General features: G+C 40.4%; 4 protein-coding genes across 6 annotated transcripts in view; 1 reads left to right on the top strand and 3 right to left on the bottom strand.

The window, feature by feature from the left end:
• LOC111338919 (beta-1 adrenergic receptor) overlaps positions 1-12,207 on the bottom strand; it is a 25,373-nt gene extending 13,166 nt beyond the window's left edge. For 2 of the 3 annotated variants that reach the window (XM_088724397.1, XM_088724393.1), the window contains exon 1: positions 9,604-9,696. The gene's annotated coding sequence lies outside the window, so the exon portion shown is untranslated. Of the gene's footprint in view, positions 1-9,603; positions 9,697-12,047 lie in introns of those variants that run through there. The other variant, XM_088724394.1, reaches the window with a different exon arrangement.
• Positions 5,481-7,269, top strand: LOC111332897 (histamine H2 receptor). Its single transcript, XM_022938402.2, has one exon. The coding sequence runs from the start codon at positions 5,822-5,824 to the stop codon at positions 7,037-7,039; it is 1,218 nt and encodes a 405-aa protein (XP_022794137.2). The 5' UTR covers positions 5,481-5,821; the 3' UTR covers positions 7,040-7,269.
• Positions 12,208-12,669: 462 nt separating the features above from the next.
• Positions 12,670-17,229, bottom strand: LOC148728046 (uncharacterized). Its single transcript, XM_088724392.1, has 2 exons — positions 15,744-17,229; positions 12,670-14,019 (listed from the first exon to the last, which is right to left on the bottom strand). The coding sequence occupies exon 1, from the start codon at positions 17,063-17,065 to the stop codon at positions 15,764-15,766; it is 1,302 nt and encodes a 433-aa protein (XP_088580518.1). The 5' UTR covers positions 17,066-17,229; the 3' UTR covers positions 12,670-14,019; positions 15,744-15,763.
• Positions 12,856-15,287, bottom strand: LOC148728047 (uncharacterized). The gene is made up of 2 exons (XM_088724909.1): positions 14,400-15,287; positions 12,856-14,019 (listed from the first exon to the last, which is right to left on the bottom strand). Exons 1-2 carry the CDS (start codon positions 15,285-15,287, stop codon positions 12,856-12,858), a joined length of 2,052 nt encoding a protein of 683 aa, XP_088581035.1.
• Positions 17,230-18,083: the final 854 nt, after the last annotated feature.

An 18,083-nucleotide genomic window follows, 5' to 3' on the forward strand; every position in this document is an offset into this window, starting at 1 on the left:
GGACGAGGAAGATGAAGCGGACATAGATGAAATTGATGGAGACCTCTGGCAAAGCATTACCCATCATTTTCTGCCTTCTCTGGCAGAGATATCACTCAGTCTCTTTGCTTCATTAGATAACAATGTTGTTTACCGAAAGCCAACCAACAAGAAAAGAGGTAACACGGGAAGTTCGGGAAGCAGTTCAGTCCGTGGAGTCGACAAGCCATGAAGAGGAAGAACCTGCAGAAGATTCAAACGGGGATCTCTCTGTAGCTGAGCCAGAACTACAGTCGCACCTCGCTTATCCGGACTTTTCGATTATCCGGACCTCGCTTATCTGGACTTTTCGAATATCCGGACTTTTCGATTATCCGGACTTTTTCTCTGGTCCCGTTTTTAACATGATTATTAATGAGCTTTGATTTTCAAAACTTTATGAGGTTAAAGAATTTCAACTTAAAGTCAGGAAAAGTGCGTTTGAAACCTCCTCCGCTTTCAAAAGATCGAGCGCTCGGAGAGTCATTGAAGCAGACTTTAAGAATTTCAAGTGTGTTATCTTTATTTCTTTTGTTTACCTTATTGTCTCATTAATTTGATTATCCGGACCCTCGATCATCCGGACTGTTTACCTAAGTCCCAACGAGTCTAGATAACTGAGGTTCGACTGTACTAAGTCCCATCGAGGCCACTGAAGCAGTGAGAGCATTATGAAATTTTCATTCTGACATTTGACAAGTCAGGTGCAAAAGAAAGAGAATCTCTACTATGCTCCCTCTCTTTAATGGAAGATACATTCTTACAAATGACAAAAAAAAAAGACAGAGGCAAGCCTCATTGGAAGAATTTTTAAATCAACGTCGTGATTAGCAACTTTATTTCAATAGTATGTACAGTGCATTACTATACATTGTCATTTAATGCTGTACACACCGTTTATGATCATTGACATTTGACCTGTCAGGCATAAAAAAAAGGAATTTCCGCGCACCTTATCTTGAATGAAAGAGGCATGAAAGACGAATGAAAGACAAAATATAAAAGAGTTAGAGAAAATTTTTTATTATGATTTTTTTTTAGTTATTAACCATACCTCGATATAACGAACACTCGATTTAACGAACCCATTTCCCCAGTCCCTTGGCACTTCGTTAAATCGAGGTTCCACTGTACTCAACTCGATCGTCGAATTGATTCGGAAATGGCATTTGAGCGTCACAGAAGCTGCATTCCTATTCATGTTTAAAACACCGTATTAGCGATGAAAATGCACCTTATTTCGTTCCTTGGTCTAATGAGGTTCTTGAGTAAATATGGCCTTGGAGATTTTGTTGTGGGGAATTTATCACGTGGCTCCGAAGAAGAACGAATTCGGAAACTCGAAGCTTGTCCAGGTTCGCCCGCCATTAGAAAAGCCAACTTCAATCTGTGCTGCAAGTGAAAACATTCTGTTGCATGTGTGCAGACGATGCCGAGGGGAATTATACAAGTGACACTACAATACAATGGAGTTGACATTGCTGGTAACCTGCATTGCGAATGTCATATCTATGAAAGTTCTCACACAAAGAGATTACTTTGCAGCAGTCGGTCTGGACTGAGGCCTTTACCTTTGCAGGCTTTCAAGCTTAGACCTACTTCTAAAGAAAAACTCGAAGTCTTATAAAGAAATCAAAAAAATTGGTGAATTTGGAGACGAGATGGCGTTCACTGACTCGGTAAGGTACAGTTCTTCTGTCCTGCTGATAAAAGAAAGAAGACGCTAAAACCTTGATGGGCTATTCGGGACCTTAAGCAACCACGACGGCGACGGCAACGAGGACGTGGAAAAACAAGAGATCTAATTGGCAGAACAATAGCTCAGCACGTGCGTTTTGAAACTTTGTACATTTCTTAGCCGTCCTATGCAAAACAACAACGTGAAATCGCCAAAATTTGCGTCGTTTGCGAACCGAAACCGCGACGGCAAATTATTTTAATTTTCATTTGGAACTCGCTACTTTTATACGTCATGCTGAAGTTGAGCTGTGGCGCCATATGTGACAGTAAGCTCCTGCAGCCATGTTTGAAATTCTAACTAAGTGTAGAAATTCATTTTTTAATCGGAGTCTTCCTTGGCGTTGCCCTCCTGATTGCTTAAGGTCCCTATTATCAGAAAGGAGCAAGCAATGGAACAGGTGAAACGGTTTTTTTTTTACGCAAGTTCGTGGCATCTGTTCCATGGAGAAGACTCTATTCGTATCGGATGTTGCTATAGGTTGTATGAAACTAGCATCGAGACTCAGCGGTACTGTGTCGTTCTTACAAGTCCTTGGAAGTCTCAATAAAAGTTTTGGTATCAGAGCCCAAAGCATGGAGGAAGCACACGTCTCTTCAAGATGCAGTAGACTAAGTATCGTATGTAAATGACAGCATCACAAGACCGCCGTTTCTGAGGTGAAACAGCGGCACAGTATAAAGGAAACCATGGCAGCTAACGACCCTGAAGGATGTGTGTCTAATAAAAGTCAAGTCTCAATTAACGTTCATGAAGAAGGAATGCGTCGCCTACGCAACAGCATAGCTTCAATCGATAACGATTATCTCGAAGATATTGGATTGTGCTCAATACTCACAACAGTTGTGGGGAATATTTTCGCAGTTTCCCATTTCCCGCCTTTTTTTACCATTCCCAATACTTTGGAATTATTAGCAAGGAGTCGTTGAAGAGAGTTACAAAGTGGGCAACCAAGTATTTTACACATGAAAAATCACACTATCATGTCCCGTAGACCAGCATAGAGTTTGCAAATGCCAACAGAAGAGATCAACCCCGAGACTGAAAGTGCTTTGAAAAAATTTGTGGAGAAGTATCGTCCATTGGACAAAGGACAGTTCGGGAGGAAACTACCAGGGACAAGGCAGAGACTTTTCCACCGGCCGTGTTCACGAAGCAAGATTCCACCAAAGTGGACTTGTTGGCGGGACTAGGGAACGATTTTAACTCTAGAGATCAGCCAGTAGGGCTCAGCAGTGACAAAGGAGCCGTTCAAGCTACTTCGGAAGATGTGAATGTGACAGATGCCACATTTGTTGACGAGGTGCGAATATATGCAGACGAATATGACATAGACTCAGAAAACGAGAGAGGATGAAGATATCACCCAATCACGCACGGTTTCTAGATCTGGGTGGCCAGTTCGCGCCCATTTTTGCTTGGATTTCTAAGGTACACTAACAGTAGATATCTCTAATAACCTAATTGAAAAGAAGACAAAAGAACACTCCTTTCCAATCATTTCATCGGAGCCAATCGCAATCGACGCATTATAAAACAAAACATAAAACCAATATATTGTACAAGAGGGCTCTTCACAAGTTTGTTGTCTTTCTGACAATCTTCTCTCCAACAGTTTGACCGGCTAAGTAGTTGAAAAGGAATGTTTCAATGTTGCGCACAGGCAATCAAAAGTTTGTGTGCAGAAGAGTTGTAACTTACTAAACAACCTTCAAACAAAGACTGAAAGTCACTTGGAAGATCTTGGAATTATTTCATTTCAGAATTGAGAAAAAGTAGCTCTTACTGTACCAATTTTCGACTTAATTTTTTAGTTTCGCTATGTGTGCCTTTTTGCCAACAACGGGGTCGGAAAATAATAATCAACTCGCCAAGTTATTTATTAATAGTCATTTAACTGACAACTGACAAATGGCCTAAACTCTAACTGAGAACTGATAAATAGCCGCAATTTAAGCTAACAACTGACATTTGAACCCTCCTATCCAGACCCTCTTATGGACCTGAGGCCTGTTTCTCGAAAGTCACGGTAACTTTACGGTCTCGGAACCATATTGTCGAATTAAAATTTAAACAATAGAGAAGCAGGTTTTAACTTCCTAACGGGCCCATTTTGTTCCTTTAGCCGATTTTTTTTTTTTTCAATCGCTTTAGCGCTTTAGAAACATTTGAAACCCCCATCTGGAATGAAAATTAGATAAGCTTTACGGACCCGTTAAGTTACTGGGACCTTCGAGAAACAGACCCCCGGTCATCTTAGACATGAAAACGCAGTCTGATTATCGCACCACGGCCGGATTTTCCAAAGCTGGGTTAATAACCTAGGCTAAGTGTGAAATCTTATGAGAACCGAACGCTTCAAAAGAAAATTCATCATAACTTTTTTAGTCCACAATTTGATAACTGGATACCAGATGCTTTAAAAAGAATAGAGAAAATTATCTGAGCAAAGGATAAAGAAGTCCGGATTAAAATTTAACCCTGAGTTAGCGCCAATCAGCCTGCTGTATGCTGCACGATAACGACAATAATAGAAAACTCGTGCGGAAGAGGTCAGTTCATTGCGCCCGGTCCACATCTGAGTCAACAAATCAAACGTATAACGATAGTTCTTACCAGCTATGAGAGTTCTCTGCTAAAGCTTAGTAACCTGCGATCAGGCCATCACTATTAGCGCTGCCCGCGCCCGATGCGCTTTTCTCCACCCCTGGGTAGATTTGAGAGGAGCTGGGGAGAGGTTTGCCATGGGTCACTAATAATTAGTGCCAGACCCCTCTCGCTGGCTCGCGTTGCTCAAGCCTCATACTTTACCGTGGGCGAAAAACGCTCGTGCCAGAACGCGACTGAGGAGCGGAAGCTTGCGAGCTTAAGTTTAGCAAATGAGTAAGAGATTATATAAGGGTTAAGTCCCTTACTAAGCAAGATTGCCCTATCATATTTAAAAGCAAAAGAATTACAGAGTGATAATCGAGTTTGGACCAAATCAAATTAGAAAATCGAACTCTATCCGATAATCATCTTAACTTTGTCACCACGTTCGCCTTTACGTGACTTGATGACATTTCAAAGTCTAATCAAGGGTGCAGATCAAGCACAGCCCGCTTTGTTCTGTTTAGCGGTATTCTGAAAATTAGTTTATCAGCTTCTCTTCTTTAACGAAGAAGTTACTGACTGCTCTCTCGGCAAAACTACGGAATTTTCTATCTTGCCAGACAACAAAGAAGCATCCTGAGCAACAAACAGAGGCTGTCTGATATCACTGGATGTCTTGTTTTGAAGTGGCAATTATTCTTCCATTCACATTTTTTAGTCAGATATCAATCGGAGGTTACACATTCTAGAAGAAAAAAAGAGTTTGATGTGCCTCACCAATAAATTTTATAGTAAAACTGAGTTACTGAATACACTCAGGTCAAATATTGAGTCCATTTACAGAAGAAATTCTAATTTTTATCATAGGAAAAAACTCAGTCTTTTAAAGGATATATTGCTTTCTTTAATCTTAACCAAGATATTTTGAAAGTTTTACGATATCAAAGCCTACGCTCTGTTCGTAGGAGCTTAAATATTTAATTTTCCTAAATCCGCTGAAAAGAAAATTATATTCATCATTTTTTTGGGTTGGTTTTTTTTGGGAGGCGAGAATTTCAGGTTCTCGCAGTGATTAGCTGACAAAGCGTCTTTTTTTTTTTTTAATAGCAGATGATTGAGAACTTCAGCAGACTGCAGACTCATTTAATTATCTTAATAACCTTTCGTTTGTTTTCAGAGCAACCTCAAATGAAGTACTTTACCATGCACAAGAATTTCGGGAATTTGTTATCGATTTTTGATGCATAACAACCTCTGTTATCCATGCAAGGCTAACTACACGCAACGAGAAGGAAGAAAGAAAGAAAGCCATTTAAAACGAAGTAGCTTTGAGCATCAAGTGAATGTGTCTTTTATCGTTTGTACGTGCTGATGGATCAGTGGTAAACAATGTGGTAGAAAGGTCGGTTAAAGGTGCACAGAAGGCATATTTCATCGCCCAAACTATTGTACCATGTCGTAACAGTTTAGGAAATGGCTGCTCTATCAGAAACTCGACGCAACAACTCGAGGATTAACTCCTCGGATTTGAATACAATGGCTTTACCAACGACACCGGCTTTCCGTTCTACCTGCGATGACCCAGGACTTTTCGCGAGTTCGGCAGTTTCTGTGGTCGTTGCTTCCTGCTACGCAATACTTATTCCGGTAACCCTGTTAGGTAACGGCTCAGTGATCGCAGCCTTCGCAGCAAACACCAGGCTGCGAACTGCCACGAATATCTTGATACTCGGCCTCGCTGCTAGTGATTTGTTAGTGGGAGCGTTCGCAGTTCCATTCTGGACGTTTATCGTTTCGCACGCAGATATAACGGCGGGTTACTGTTTTCCGGCAACGTACTTGGTTTACATCAGCTTTGACATTTTCGCAGGATGCGCTTCAATCCTTCAGCTCACTGCTATCGCTTTGGAACGTTTCTTCTCAACGCAATGGCCGCTGTTTCATCGTAAGATGCCACGGTACGTCTACTGCATCATGATGCTGGTTGCATGGCTCTGCGCTTTAACGATGGCAGCTCTACAACCGTTACAGACGAAAACGGAGACATGGCGAAAGAGCTACACCATAGCTTTATTTGTATCCTGTTGCTCCTCTCCGTTGGTAATCATTGTGACTTCCTATTGCTATATTTTCAAGATCAGCCGGTTTCAGGTCAGAAGGCGCAAGAGAAGTTCTTCCAAGCACTGTGGGCAGACTCCCGGTGGAGCGATAAAAGAACTTGACGTTGCTATCACAGTGGCTGTAATCACTATCCTCTTCGTAACTGCTTGGTTTCCATTCTTTGTCGTTACCGTTATTGCTACGTTTTGCTTGCAGTGTTTACCGTCGCCGCCTGCTCTTCTACATCTAGTTAAGTTCCTTAAGTTCTTACAATACAGTAGTAGTGCTATAAATCCCTATATTTATGCCTATAGAAACATAGAAATGCGAAAAACACTGGCGAAAATTGTAAAAAAACTTTTCCCATGCGATCTGGGGATCGCAACGAGAAATGTCACTAACAGAGGAGACTCTTCTAAGCTCTATCGACATTCAATAATGCAAGCCGACCGAAATCCTGATTGTTGTCAGACAATTTCGAGGAACAATCTCTCTTCAGCGGGAGAAGTTTTCGTGCAAGATGCGAAAAGCAAACCCGCCAAAAAATCGCCAAAGGAAAACAAAAAGAAAACAAAAGTGATTTATTTGTAGATACGGTTGTTTTTATTCCTGTACAATAATGTTTAGACTTTGTTTACTGAAAAGTGAAACCAAACAGCGATTTATTTTTTGAATAGATTTAATATATACAGATAAAGATTCTTGAGTATCAAGTCTCGTAACTTAAGCACTCGCAAAGCGGGAAGAGTTTTGCACAGCTTTCTCGAAACCGTTTAGCTCTTCATCTACAAGTTATAACAATATAAAAATAACGATGAACATTTTGCTTAAAATGTTCTGAAAAACGCTTTAACAAACTTTGAAGTTAAGACAAATGTGAAACACCGATTAGATTCCTAATTTAGTTATTGAAGCATGTACAAGATTGTTTCTGCCCCTGGAGGTCCGGCTAAAAGTGAAAACCTTTTATCACTGGATTTGTTTTTTTGACGCAGACATTCTAAAAATGCTAATTATTTTCGAAAAAGTAGTTGCTGTTCCAAAAATATATCTTCTGGAATCTTCCGCACAACTTTACAGGGAATTTTCTCATCGCCTTTACGTATTGCATGGTTATTCAAATGTGCTTCTTTCTTTAAGATTAGATTAACACCGGATGTGTTGAAAAAAACCTGGCTTAAGAGATAAATTGTTTATAGTTTGCAAATAGTCACCGTCTTTGTGATAAACAATGAACGAAGTCCATTAACGAGTTAATAACGTCTTGTTCGTGTTTTTCAAGCGCGATTACCATAAAAAAAAATTAAAAAAAAAATTGATCGCCGTCTTTCCGTGTTGCAGTCCTTCGTGAGCCTTCGGTTTTTCTTTTTTTTTCTGAAGCAACTGAAAATGGATATAAGATAACGAGAAGTTCGATTCAGACTGCCTTCAATTCAAATGAAATTAAATCATCAAAAAATGTTGAAATCGGCCGCAATGAGTGCGTGGCCGAGAGACACTGGGTCGGTTCTTTAGCTGATTTCTTTTGACTAACGCGACGAATTGAACTTAGAAAGAGGAGACACGTTGATCAATATCAGGTTTTAAGTGCAGTTCTGGCAAAAATATTTTGCTTGGATTCAAACAACTTCCCATTGACTGCGAGCGAGAAACACAGGAAAGATGTGTAGAGAGGCTATACTTATCGACGCGAAGGAAGGGGGACTAGGTACAAGTCAAGGTTCCATGAGAAGGTTAGTCAAACTCTCAACTTATGCTTGGCTCGTAACCTCGAATTTTGTGAAAATGTTAATTGTTATACCTTGTTCACGAGACCATAGATAGACTGCACTCTGGTGAGCAGTATCACATCACAGTATTCAAACAATTTATTAATAGCACACAAAGGGACCTTCAAATTGAAAACGTCACAAATGATGAAGCTGCCTTCCAGTTTTACTGATCAAAACTGAACGAAGCTTTCAAATTATTAATTTCTCTTCAACTTAAAGCAAGCAGGCGTTGTGTGAAGTTTTAACTTTTTCGTTCTGTTCAGACGCGTGGGAAAACGACATTATAATAATACTTTAGAACGTAGAGAAAATACGCAATAATAGCTGAGTGAAGGAGTTAGATCTAAACAATCCTGAAGACCAGCTTTGACCAGTGATATCAGCATTACTCTTTTCCTGTTTTCTTTTCCATTTATTGATTAATTAGCTTTTTCCTGTACCAAATATTTACACAAACAGTCTGCTCTGTGACATAACGACCAACTCCCTTAATGAAGAAAGGGGAATTGTGTATAGCCACTTTGTTTTGAATTTTGTATGTTTAGATAAAATTCAGCGGCCCCACAAAGTCGCAAACTGCTTCTGATGCAGACCTCCGCTATTACAGAATTACAATCACTGCGTGTGATCACCACGGAGAGGTTAAGGGGAGAGGAGTGCACGGAAACCCCCTTATTTAGCTTGGGGGAATGTCTCAAATTGCCCCATTGAGCACCTTCGATGAGGTGTCTTTCCAGACCCAATTATTTGCATAGGGTGTGAATGTCAACGCTAGTACTAACACGTATTTCTTTAATGGTCAAACGTACATCAGTCTTTCGCCTAAAAAAGATCATCGAAATGAAACTTTTCCTCTCACTCCCCTCCCCTCCCCTCCCCCCCCCCCACTTCTTACTCACACGGAGCCTTTTCTTCAGGCTTGAATTTTTGTTGCTCTATTCCCTTTACAGCTGAAACTTTAGACGTACATATATCACAGATAAGATCTTGTAAGGGCACTCATTTATTTTTTGCAAATGCGTCGGGTATAAAAAAAAATGTGTGTATGAACACTGAACATAGCTTAAAATTTGTTCGAAAATCGATTGATGGACTTGAAGAAAAACCATGTTTATGGAAACACTGAACATCCCAACATACAAATGAATTCTAGGGCAGTTACAGCACTCTTAATTTTTCCATAAAATACTTTGGCATGTGAACTTATTTCAAAATTTTGAAATGTTTCTACACAAATTAAAATTTGAGTGACTTCTATTGCGCGATATATGCACTCTTCTCGATCGAAGGAACAATTTTGCGCAAAGAAATTATCAAATTCAGAGCACTGATGTATTCTCGTAGCTCATTCTAACATAAACACGCTATCAATTTTCAACTTACTCGGCTGCCGTTTTCACCATGTAAACCTTGAAAATGCCACGAGATTGTTGCTAAGGTTGGAAAGTCAGAAAATGACTTCTCCCAATTAGCGTCATCCTCGGAGACCCAGGAGCTGTGGGTCGATTTCAAGTTAGGGCATGAAGAGCCCCTGGGGACATTGTCTTACAAGACCAGTTCCAAACGGTCGCAGTCGTTCTGCCATCTGATTGGTGCCAGAAAATCTTTATGTTTTTCTGCCCAATCAGAGTGAAGTGTGCTTTAAAGTCCTTTCGTGTGTTTTAACACGGACATAAACTACTAGCTCAGTTGCTCGCTATGTTTGTTTGGACCGTGTGACGGAGATTTGCTTGAGGTGAAAAGTTTCAGTCTCGGCACACAATGTAAGAGAAATCGATCAGATTGTCAGCGAAAATCTTACCGGAAATTATACTGAATACTTTCGCAGGTATCACCAGAGAACGTGTTTTAAAGTTTGCGAGGTTTGTATACAACACGATGGTTGCAGTCATTGATATGTCGCTTTAAACGTCTAGATTTTTTGCATAATTTGCTGTGACTGAAACTTTGCCAATCCCGTGAAGTTATTTCGTCGCACGGGCCACGCAGGTATGTCGAGCAACTGGCGCTTTCGCCTACGTAGCTTTCTGCTTTCTGTGCGCGCCAAAATCTAATCTTAATAGTAAAGTCGTTCACAATACGGCCAAGGTTGCAGAGCGGACGACATCCAGCAAGTGCTAAGAGAAAGCTTAGCTGTGTTTCCGGTTAGCTAATTAAAATCTGAACAAAAACTCATTAACGAGAACATCGTGGGAAGGAGAGATGTTTTCGGGCAGTTACCGAAGGGGTTTGGAAAGAGTTTAATCTTTCAACTGCTGTCTAGAGTGTTGAAATTCTTGAGCGAGGAAGGCCACGGATTCTCTTCTAGTCCCTTGGTCATTGTCATTTCACCTCTTCTGTCGATTGTTCAAGACCAAGTTAAATACCTTTGATCATTGGGAATCGATCCGATGCTGTTTTCAGTGGGAAAAACAAAACCAAAGACCAAAAAATATTGGATGGAAAGGGGGGGTTTGCTTTATTGCAAATGTCAGCTTAGTAGTAAAGGGTCATCTACCCACATCTAATAAGCAAAAGTTTCCACGCTTAGCTTTTCTTTTTTTTCAAGCGAAGATGAGATTAGATTTTGGCACGCACAGAATGTTGCTCAAGTACCAGTTGCTCGACATACCTGCGTGGCCCGTGCGACGAAATAACTTCACGGGATTGACAAAGTTTCAGTCACAGCAAATTATGCCAAAAATCTAGAAAGATTTAAGCTTAAGTCTCATTTAACGTTTAAAGCGACATATCAATGACTGCAACCATCGTGTTGTATACAAACCTCGCAAACTTTAAAACACGTTCTCTGGTGATACCTGCGAAAGTATTCAGTATAATTTCCGGTAAGATTTTCGCTGACAATCTGATCGATTTCCCTTACATTGTGTGCCGAGACTGAAACTTTTCGCCTCAAGCAAATCTCCGTCGCACGGTCCAAACAAACATAGCGAGCAACTGAGCTAGTAGTTTATGTCCGTGTTAAAACACACGAAAGGACTCTAAAGCACACTTCACTCTGATAGGGCAGAAAAACACAAAGATTTTCTGGCACCAATCAGATGGCAGAACGACTGCGACCGTTTGGAACTGGTCTTGTAAGACAATGTCCCCAGGGGCTCTTCACGCCCTAACTTGAAATCGACCCACAGCCCCTGGGTCTCCGAGGATGAATTAGCGTCGGCTGTAAACCAAAATTGATCATAAATTTTACGAGTGTAAAAATTCATAATTCGCACATGAGGAAAAGAGGTTATCATTCAAAGACCCAAAGTTAATCGAACGAGTTCCGTTGAGCTTTGTTTCAATTTCAAACAACACTTCGGTCACGAAAATATTTTCACATGCGATATGATATACAGAAAATCTTTTATCTAATGTGCTTTATTTCTACCATCGGACGAAGTCGTCTGCTAACAGGAAAAACAGTGATGGTAAGGCAAGCCCAAAACAGCAGAAATCGCCAAAAACAACAACGGACACACAAAGAGTGAGTAAATTTTATCAATCTTACATGTAAAATGTTTATATTTTGGAATATTTAGTGTTCTAAATGGACCATATTTCGTTCCCCATACTATTCCTTATAATGTATTCAAATTCAGTTCTCAACGGTTGCTCGCGTAACTTAACCCCGCCTCACATAAAGCGTGACGCTTTTATGAAATAATCGTTCGCTTTTCCTTGAGACGTAAGCTTGGGACGCCTGTGTAATTACACGCTGCACATTTTCCCTCGTGTTGCCAGAAACGACTTAATTAGTGAAACAATGATAGAGCTGGTCAAGTTCCCTTGATCGTCAAAGTCTCTCACTTAATCTTCTTAAAATCTCATCCCGTTTCACTAACCTTTATAAAACAGCTTAGTGTTAAGTTCAGATCTCAACCACGAACTTCGTCGATAGCTCTCAAGAGATGGAACAAGGCTCGGCTCAGACAGGATTTGCTCAGCGCAAGTGATGGCGATCCTCGCATTAGCGTTGCAGCTGACTGACTGATTGAGTAAAATTTGAAAATTAAACGAAACTTACCTGGAAGTTGAAGTTTGATTGAGATTCTTCTAGTCACCATAACATTTAGGGATCAGGTGAGATTGCAACGCGCATGCGCAAGATCAGTCTTAAAAGTAGATTGTAGTCTTCTTGATTAATAACAGACCACAATCATGTGACAATATTAAAATATTGTGTGACCTAGGAAGGTGCAAGCACACTACAGTCCTCACAGGGCAGGGTAGCGCCACCGTGCAAGGGCGGGCACCTGATCCCTAAATGTTATGGTGACTAGAAGAATCTCAATCAAACTTCAACTTCCAGGTAAGTTTCGTTTAATTTTCAAATTCTTCTACGTCACCACATTTAAGGATCATGTGAGACTTCGTAGCCAAGATGACTACAATCTAACACTTTGAAATAACCTCTAAAATGGGTTACAAGTGAATGTGTGGAAAAACCTTAATCACACTAGCATGTTCCAAAGTAGCAAAAACAACTTTAATATATATTGAGCAATGGTAACTCAAGTAACATAAGCTACATGAAAACATAGCTTACTTTTTAAAGGTATGTTGTTAAGGTAATGACATGAATAAAAATGTCTTTTCAAAAAATTAACAACAGTTCAAAAAAAAACACTATATGAATAGTATGGTATCTACTCATGAGAAAACTGCCTTGGTAAATTGCAATGCTTTGGTGCCTTCAACAGGAACATTATAATATCTAGCAAATGTGGTCTCATTAGACCATCCAGCCTTTTCCAATATTAGTTGAAGTGGCAAACCCCCTTTTTGTGCCGCAGATGTTGATGCTGCCCGTGTACTGTGGGCCGTGAAAACAGCTGTATCAATTTTGGCTTTTGTTAGACATGTTTTTATCCAACGTCGTATTGTGTCCTTACTAGCTGCATGGTGTGGCTTTGAGTAAGTGATAAATACCTTGGTGTCTTGACCACGCAAACATGAGGTTCTTCTAAGATAGCATGTCAAAGTTCTCACCACACAAAGGTTTTCATCCTCTGGATACTTATGGAATTCAAGGAACATTGACTTAGCTGTAGGCCTGCTCTGCTTCAAGAGACCCATCTGGAAAGTTATAGTATCCTCCAATTCTATCATATTAGCGGTGTCCAACATGTGTATCGATTGAACTCGTTGAGCACTAACTAGTGAAATTAACATAACAGTTTTTAGAGTTAAGTCTTTTAAAGACAGTTCCTTGTTAGTTTTCCATTCTCGAAACATGTTCAACACTTTCTTTACATCCCACACTGAAGAGTATTTACTTTGTATCGGTCTTGACTCATATACACCTTTCATAAATCTTACTATAATGGGGTGATTGCCAATTGTGATTCTACTGTCAAAGTTCAGGCTGGATAACGCGCAGCGTGCAGTATTAATAGCACTATACTTCAGTCCCGATACGTAAAGATTTGTCAAAAACATCAAGGCACTGTTCACAGTGACTTCAGTTTTACTGATCTTCCTTTCACCACAAAATTGTATCCACTTTTTAAGATAGACGTTGTATTGCTTTTGTGTTCCGTCTCGCCAGGATTTGAGAATGATGGGTTTTGCTTCATCAGGAATTCCTTTTGCTGCCATTGCTTCCCTGATACATGACAGGCCATCAACTGGACCTTGTCTCTCAGAGGATGCAGTGCTGATGAATGAGGTAAAGTCAGGAGGTTGTCCTTCTTTGGAAGTAGTCGAGGATTGTCTATGAGCATAGTCAAGATTACTGCAAAAAACGTCTGAGTTGGCCAGATTGGGACAACTATCACTGCTTTCGCTTTGTCTTTTGAGATCTTCTGAAGGCATCTATTTATAAGAGAGAATGGGGGAAAAACATAAATGCTTTTATCAGTCCACGACAGTGAGAAAGCATCTATATAGGTTGCTTCAGGGTCTGGTCGCCAAGCCACATATTTATCTAATTGCCTATTCAATCTAGATGCAAATAAATCAAGTTCTAATGGGCCCCAAAGATTATTTATTTTAGAAAATATTGCAGTGTTCAATTGCCACTCTGTCCTGTCATTAAACAGACGGGATTCACGGTCAGCAACAGTGTTGTCTTTCCCTGGTAAATGAGCTGTTGTAATCCAATTATCATGCTCTAGTGCCCACATCCAAATTTGTCTGGCAATATTATTGCATGGTCTGGACTTACTCCCCCCCATGTTGTTAACATAACACACTGCTGTTGTGTTGTCACTTTCTACTCGGATGTGAGTCTTTTTTACATCATTGCACAATGACTTCAATGCAAACAAAATTGCTAAAAGTTCTAGCTCATTAATATGAAGGATGGTTTCATCTGGCAGCCAGCGCCCCCCTGTGCGCTTATTATTTAGTTCTGCGCCCCAACCTTCTTTTGATGCATCAGACCTTATTGTAATGTCTGGGTCAGTTTGCAATATTTTCTTTTTTGCATGGGTGATATTGTCACGCCACCATTGTAAGTCTGACGTACATGTTTCACTTATAGTACACAGTGCATCAAAGTTCCCATTATTAGCTTTAAGTATGTCTATTTTCTCATTTTCGAGATGTCGGTAAAACAACATGCCCATTTGGACTCCAGGTAAACTGGAAACTAGGAGTCCTATAATGTGTGCAAGATCTCTAATCTTGACTATTGATTTGTGCAAGAATTTAGTGCACTGTGATTGAATATTCAGGGCTTTCTCTGGCGTAATCCTTATTGTCATTGTCACCGAATTTACTATGAAGCCAAGAAATTCCAATTCTTGAGTAGGGTGAAAGGCAGATTTGACTGGATGTATTATAAAGCCAAGCTTTTGGAATAATGTCACAGTTTCTCTAACATTTTCCCAGCATTCGAGCTCTGATTCCCCTTGTAAATAAGAGTCATCTAGGTAGGGGACCAGGAGATGTCCTTTTTTACGAAGCTCAGCATATACAGGTTTCAGCAATTTAGTGAATTTTCTTGGGCAGCAGGCCAGCCCATTAGGGAAGCAAGTGTATTGAAATAATTGATTATTCCAATGAAATCTCAAAAATTTTCTGTGCTCCACTGCCACTGGCACTGAGTAATAAGCATCCTTAAAGTCTATTGATGCCATGTAACAGTTAGGCCTTATTAAGGTAGTGACTGTATGAATGCTTTCCATCTTAAAATGATGGTACTCAATATTCTCATTAAACTCTTTTAAATTTAAGATCAGTCTGAAGGTGCCATCTTTCTTAGGCCTGGCAAAGATTGGGGACACAAATTGTCCAATACAAGGCAAACATTCTTCAATAATTCCCTTAGCAAGGAGTTTCGTAATCTCCTTATCAATTGCTACTTTCTCGATAGAATTAACATGACAAGTTAACCTCGTGCCCTGTTGACAATTCAATTCGCTACTGATCAAGTCGAGATGACTGTGGGCGACTGTGTCCAAAATAGTCTTATCTGAAGTTAGTTTTTTCCACTCTGGGAGAAAATCATTAAGTCTGCCAGCTCTGAATTCGTCAATAGGCACCAGGTTAATTGTTTCCTTCTTAAAATGAATGCAGGTAGGAGATTCACTCACTGTTTCCGGTGTAACAGAGCTTACTGCTTCTGGTTTTCGTATCTCCCTTTTTTCTCCTGTTGGTTGTACAATCGTTTGCCTAAAAAAGGCTTTCGTGAACTGGATACGTTTGCGCTGTGCGAACTCCTGGAATATTTATAATCGTTGCCGCGGTATCCTCGCGAGCGGCCATATTGTTTACTAGGAAATCTCTTCCTGCTCGATTGACCATGGGGTTTCACCATGGCTTTCTTTACAGCGCGGTTGGTCTTGTCAATGTCTTCCAACCTTTTGGAGGTATCTCCCCCGAATAGGAAGTTGTTCACAGGGACTGACGAGGAGAATAGCGAGGTTTGGTAGTCTTCATTGAGGTCGGGTTTTATGCACTCTCGTCGTCTCATGTTGATCTCGAAATTTGCGTAGCTAAGCATTTCTATAGCTGACATTCCTTTGTCGATCAGCTGGTTAAGTTTGCTCTCATAATCTGTACTGTCATTCACTGACTCGTCATTTGCTTTGGACTTCAGGTCCAGCATTTCATTGAGCATTTTGGTGACCTCAATGACACCTTTGATCAACATGCCTTGGGCTGTTTGTACCCTCGAGTCAAAGGACCTCGTGTTCGGCCTCAGCCTGTTCCAAATAAGCTCGTCCACTTTTGTGACGACCAAACTTTCGCAGTTTTGTGGTCGGAGGATTTTTTCCCCTTCTTCTTTGAGCTTTGATTCTTCAGGTTTTTTCAATTTGAACATGAGTCCGTTCACGAGTGTAGCAAGTTGTTCGTTGACAGCAACGTCTGTCGGTTCTGTCTTTGTGAGGCGTTGAGCAATTGCGTCGAGTACATCACATTTTTTATCTAAGCTTTTCGACCGTTTTGCAGCGGTTTCTGTCACATCTTCTGACAAGACAGATATTTGTGATGGGGAGGCATCTCTTTGGCGTTTTGACCGAGGTTTGTCGCACAGAGCGCGATCGTTGGTTTTGGCGCCATTTTCATTGTCACTCTCACTCCTGTACTCTCCTTCGGAGCTCTCCAACAGATTATTTTCCTCTGTGGACCAAGATCTTTCAATAGTATTTTGCAGTTTTTCAAACTGCCGAGTCAAAGTTGTTTGGAGAGTAAGCATAGAATTCGTTAGCATACTGCCAAATGTTGACAGCTCACTCTGTTGTGTTGTGTCATTTTCGGGCGCGTTTCCCGACAAACCGTTTGAAGTAGTGTTTTCTACACCACTAGTGCCCTCTGACCTGGGAACCTCGTTCCCGCCTTGAGGGAGCTTCTTTGCCTTCTTTTTAGAAGAACTTTTCGAGGCGGAATCCTCAGTGTGTTCAATATTTGACATTTTTTCACGCCTGATTCGATCGTTCGTGACCAATCTTGCTGACAAGCAAACGTGCACTGATCTTGCGCATGCGCGTTGCAATCTCACATGATCCTTAAATGTGGTGACGTAGAAGAACCTAAAATCTGAAGCCAAAATAAAGATTTTGAACTGAGTGAGATTAATCTGGCCATCAGGTTATGTCACGCACAGTTTTGAAAAAATGTAAATATTAAAAAATTCGATTAGAATACGAAGTTCCATTTCTCTCTAAACATTTCTCGAGTAGTTCAACATGTTTACCGTCTCTGATAGAACCAGAAGGATTCCCTCTCTAGCACGCAATGTAAATGCAGCATTGATTTCGAAGTAGAAAAGTAAGTAATTCGTCGTCGAGGTGCCTGCTCTCAGAATACACATAGTTTTTGGTGAATTAATGTCGCTGTTTCACGCAGGGCAGCTTGATAATGTACATAGCTAGCAGTTTGAAACGCACGTTCTGTACCATTATATATTGTTCCGCTCATTAAATCTATTGTTTTGCTACGTTCTCGTCGTAGCTTTTTTGAAATCCTTGATAGCAACCGTGAGCCACGAAGTCAAATGTCTGGGTTGAAGCAAATTTGTTACTGCAATTTCGAATTTTTCAATTGTAGTTGATCTGTAAGGATCGAAAACGCTATTTATCACCATGCACAAGCAGAAGTATGATTTTTTTATTTACTTGTGGCAAGATTCCTTAACAGGGAACAGAGATCCCACGAAAAAAAAAAAGGTGACAGCGTACCTCCGCTGAATAACGCCCAGCTTATGTCTGGGAAGCACCTGTGCGAAAAATTATCGAATCCTAAATGTTTTTAATTTTTTTTTTTTTGTCTGAGATTTCTTCCATTACAATTTACCTGGTAGGATCAAGACATCTACCATGAAAGTAAAAAGTATGACAAACTTCCCTTAATTTCAGTGTAATAACGACGTCGTTATTTGCTCGGAAAGAAATTTTGATAGAAATTTCGAACACTGAGAAACGAATTTCATT

This window comes from Stylophora pistillata, chromosome 6 (genome assembly GCF_964205215.1).
Source record: "Stylophora pistillata chromosome 6, jaStyPist1.2, whole genome shotgun sequence".
Taxonomy (NCBI): domain Eukaryota; kingdom Metazoa; phylum Cnidaria; class Anthozoa; order Scleractinia; family Pocilloporidae; genus Stylophora; species Stylophora pistillata.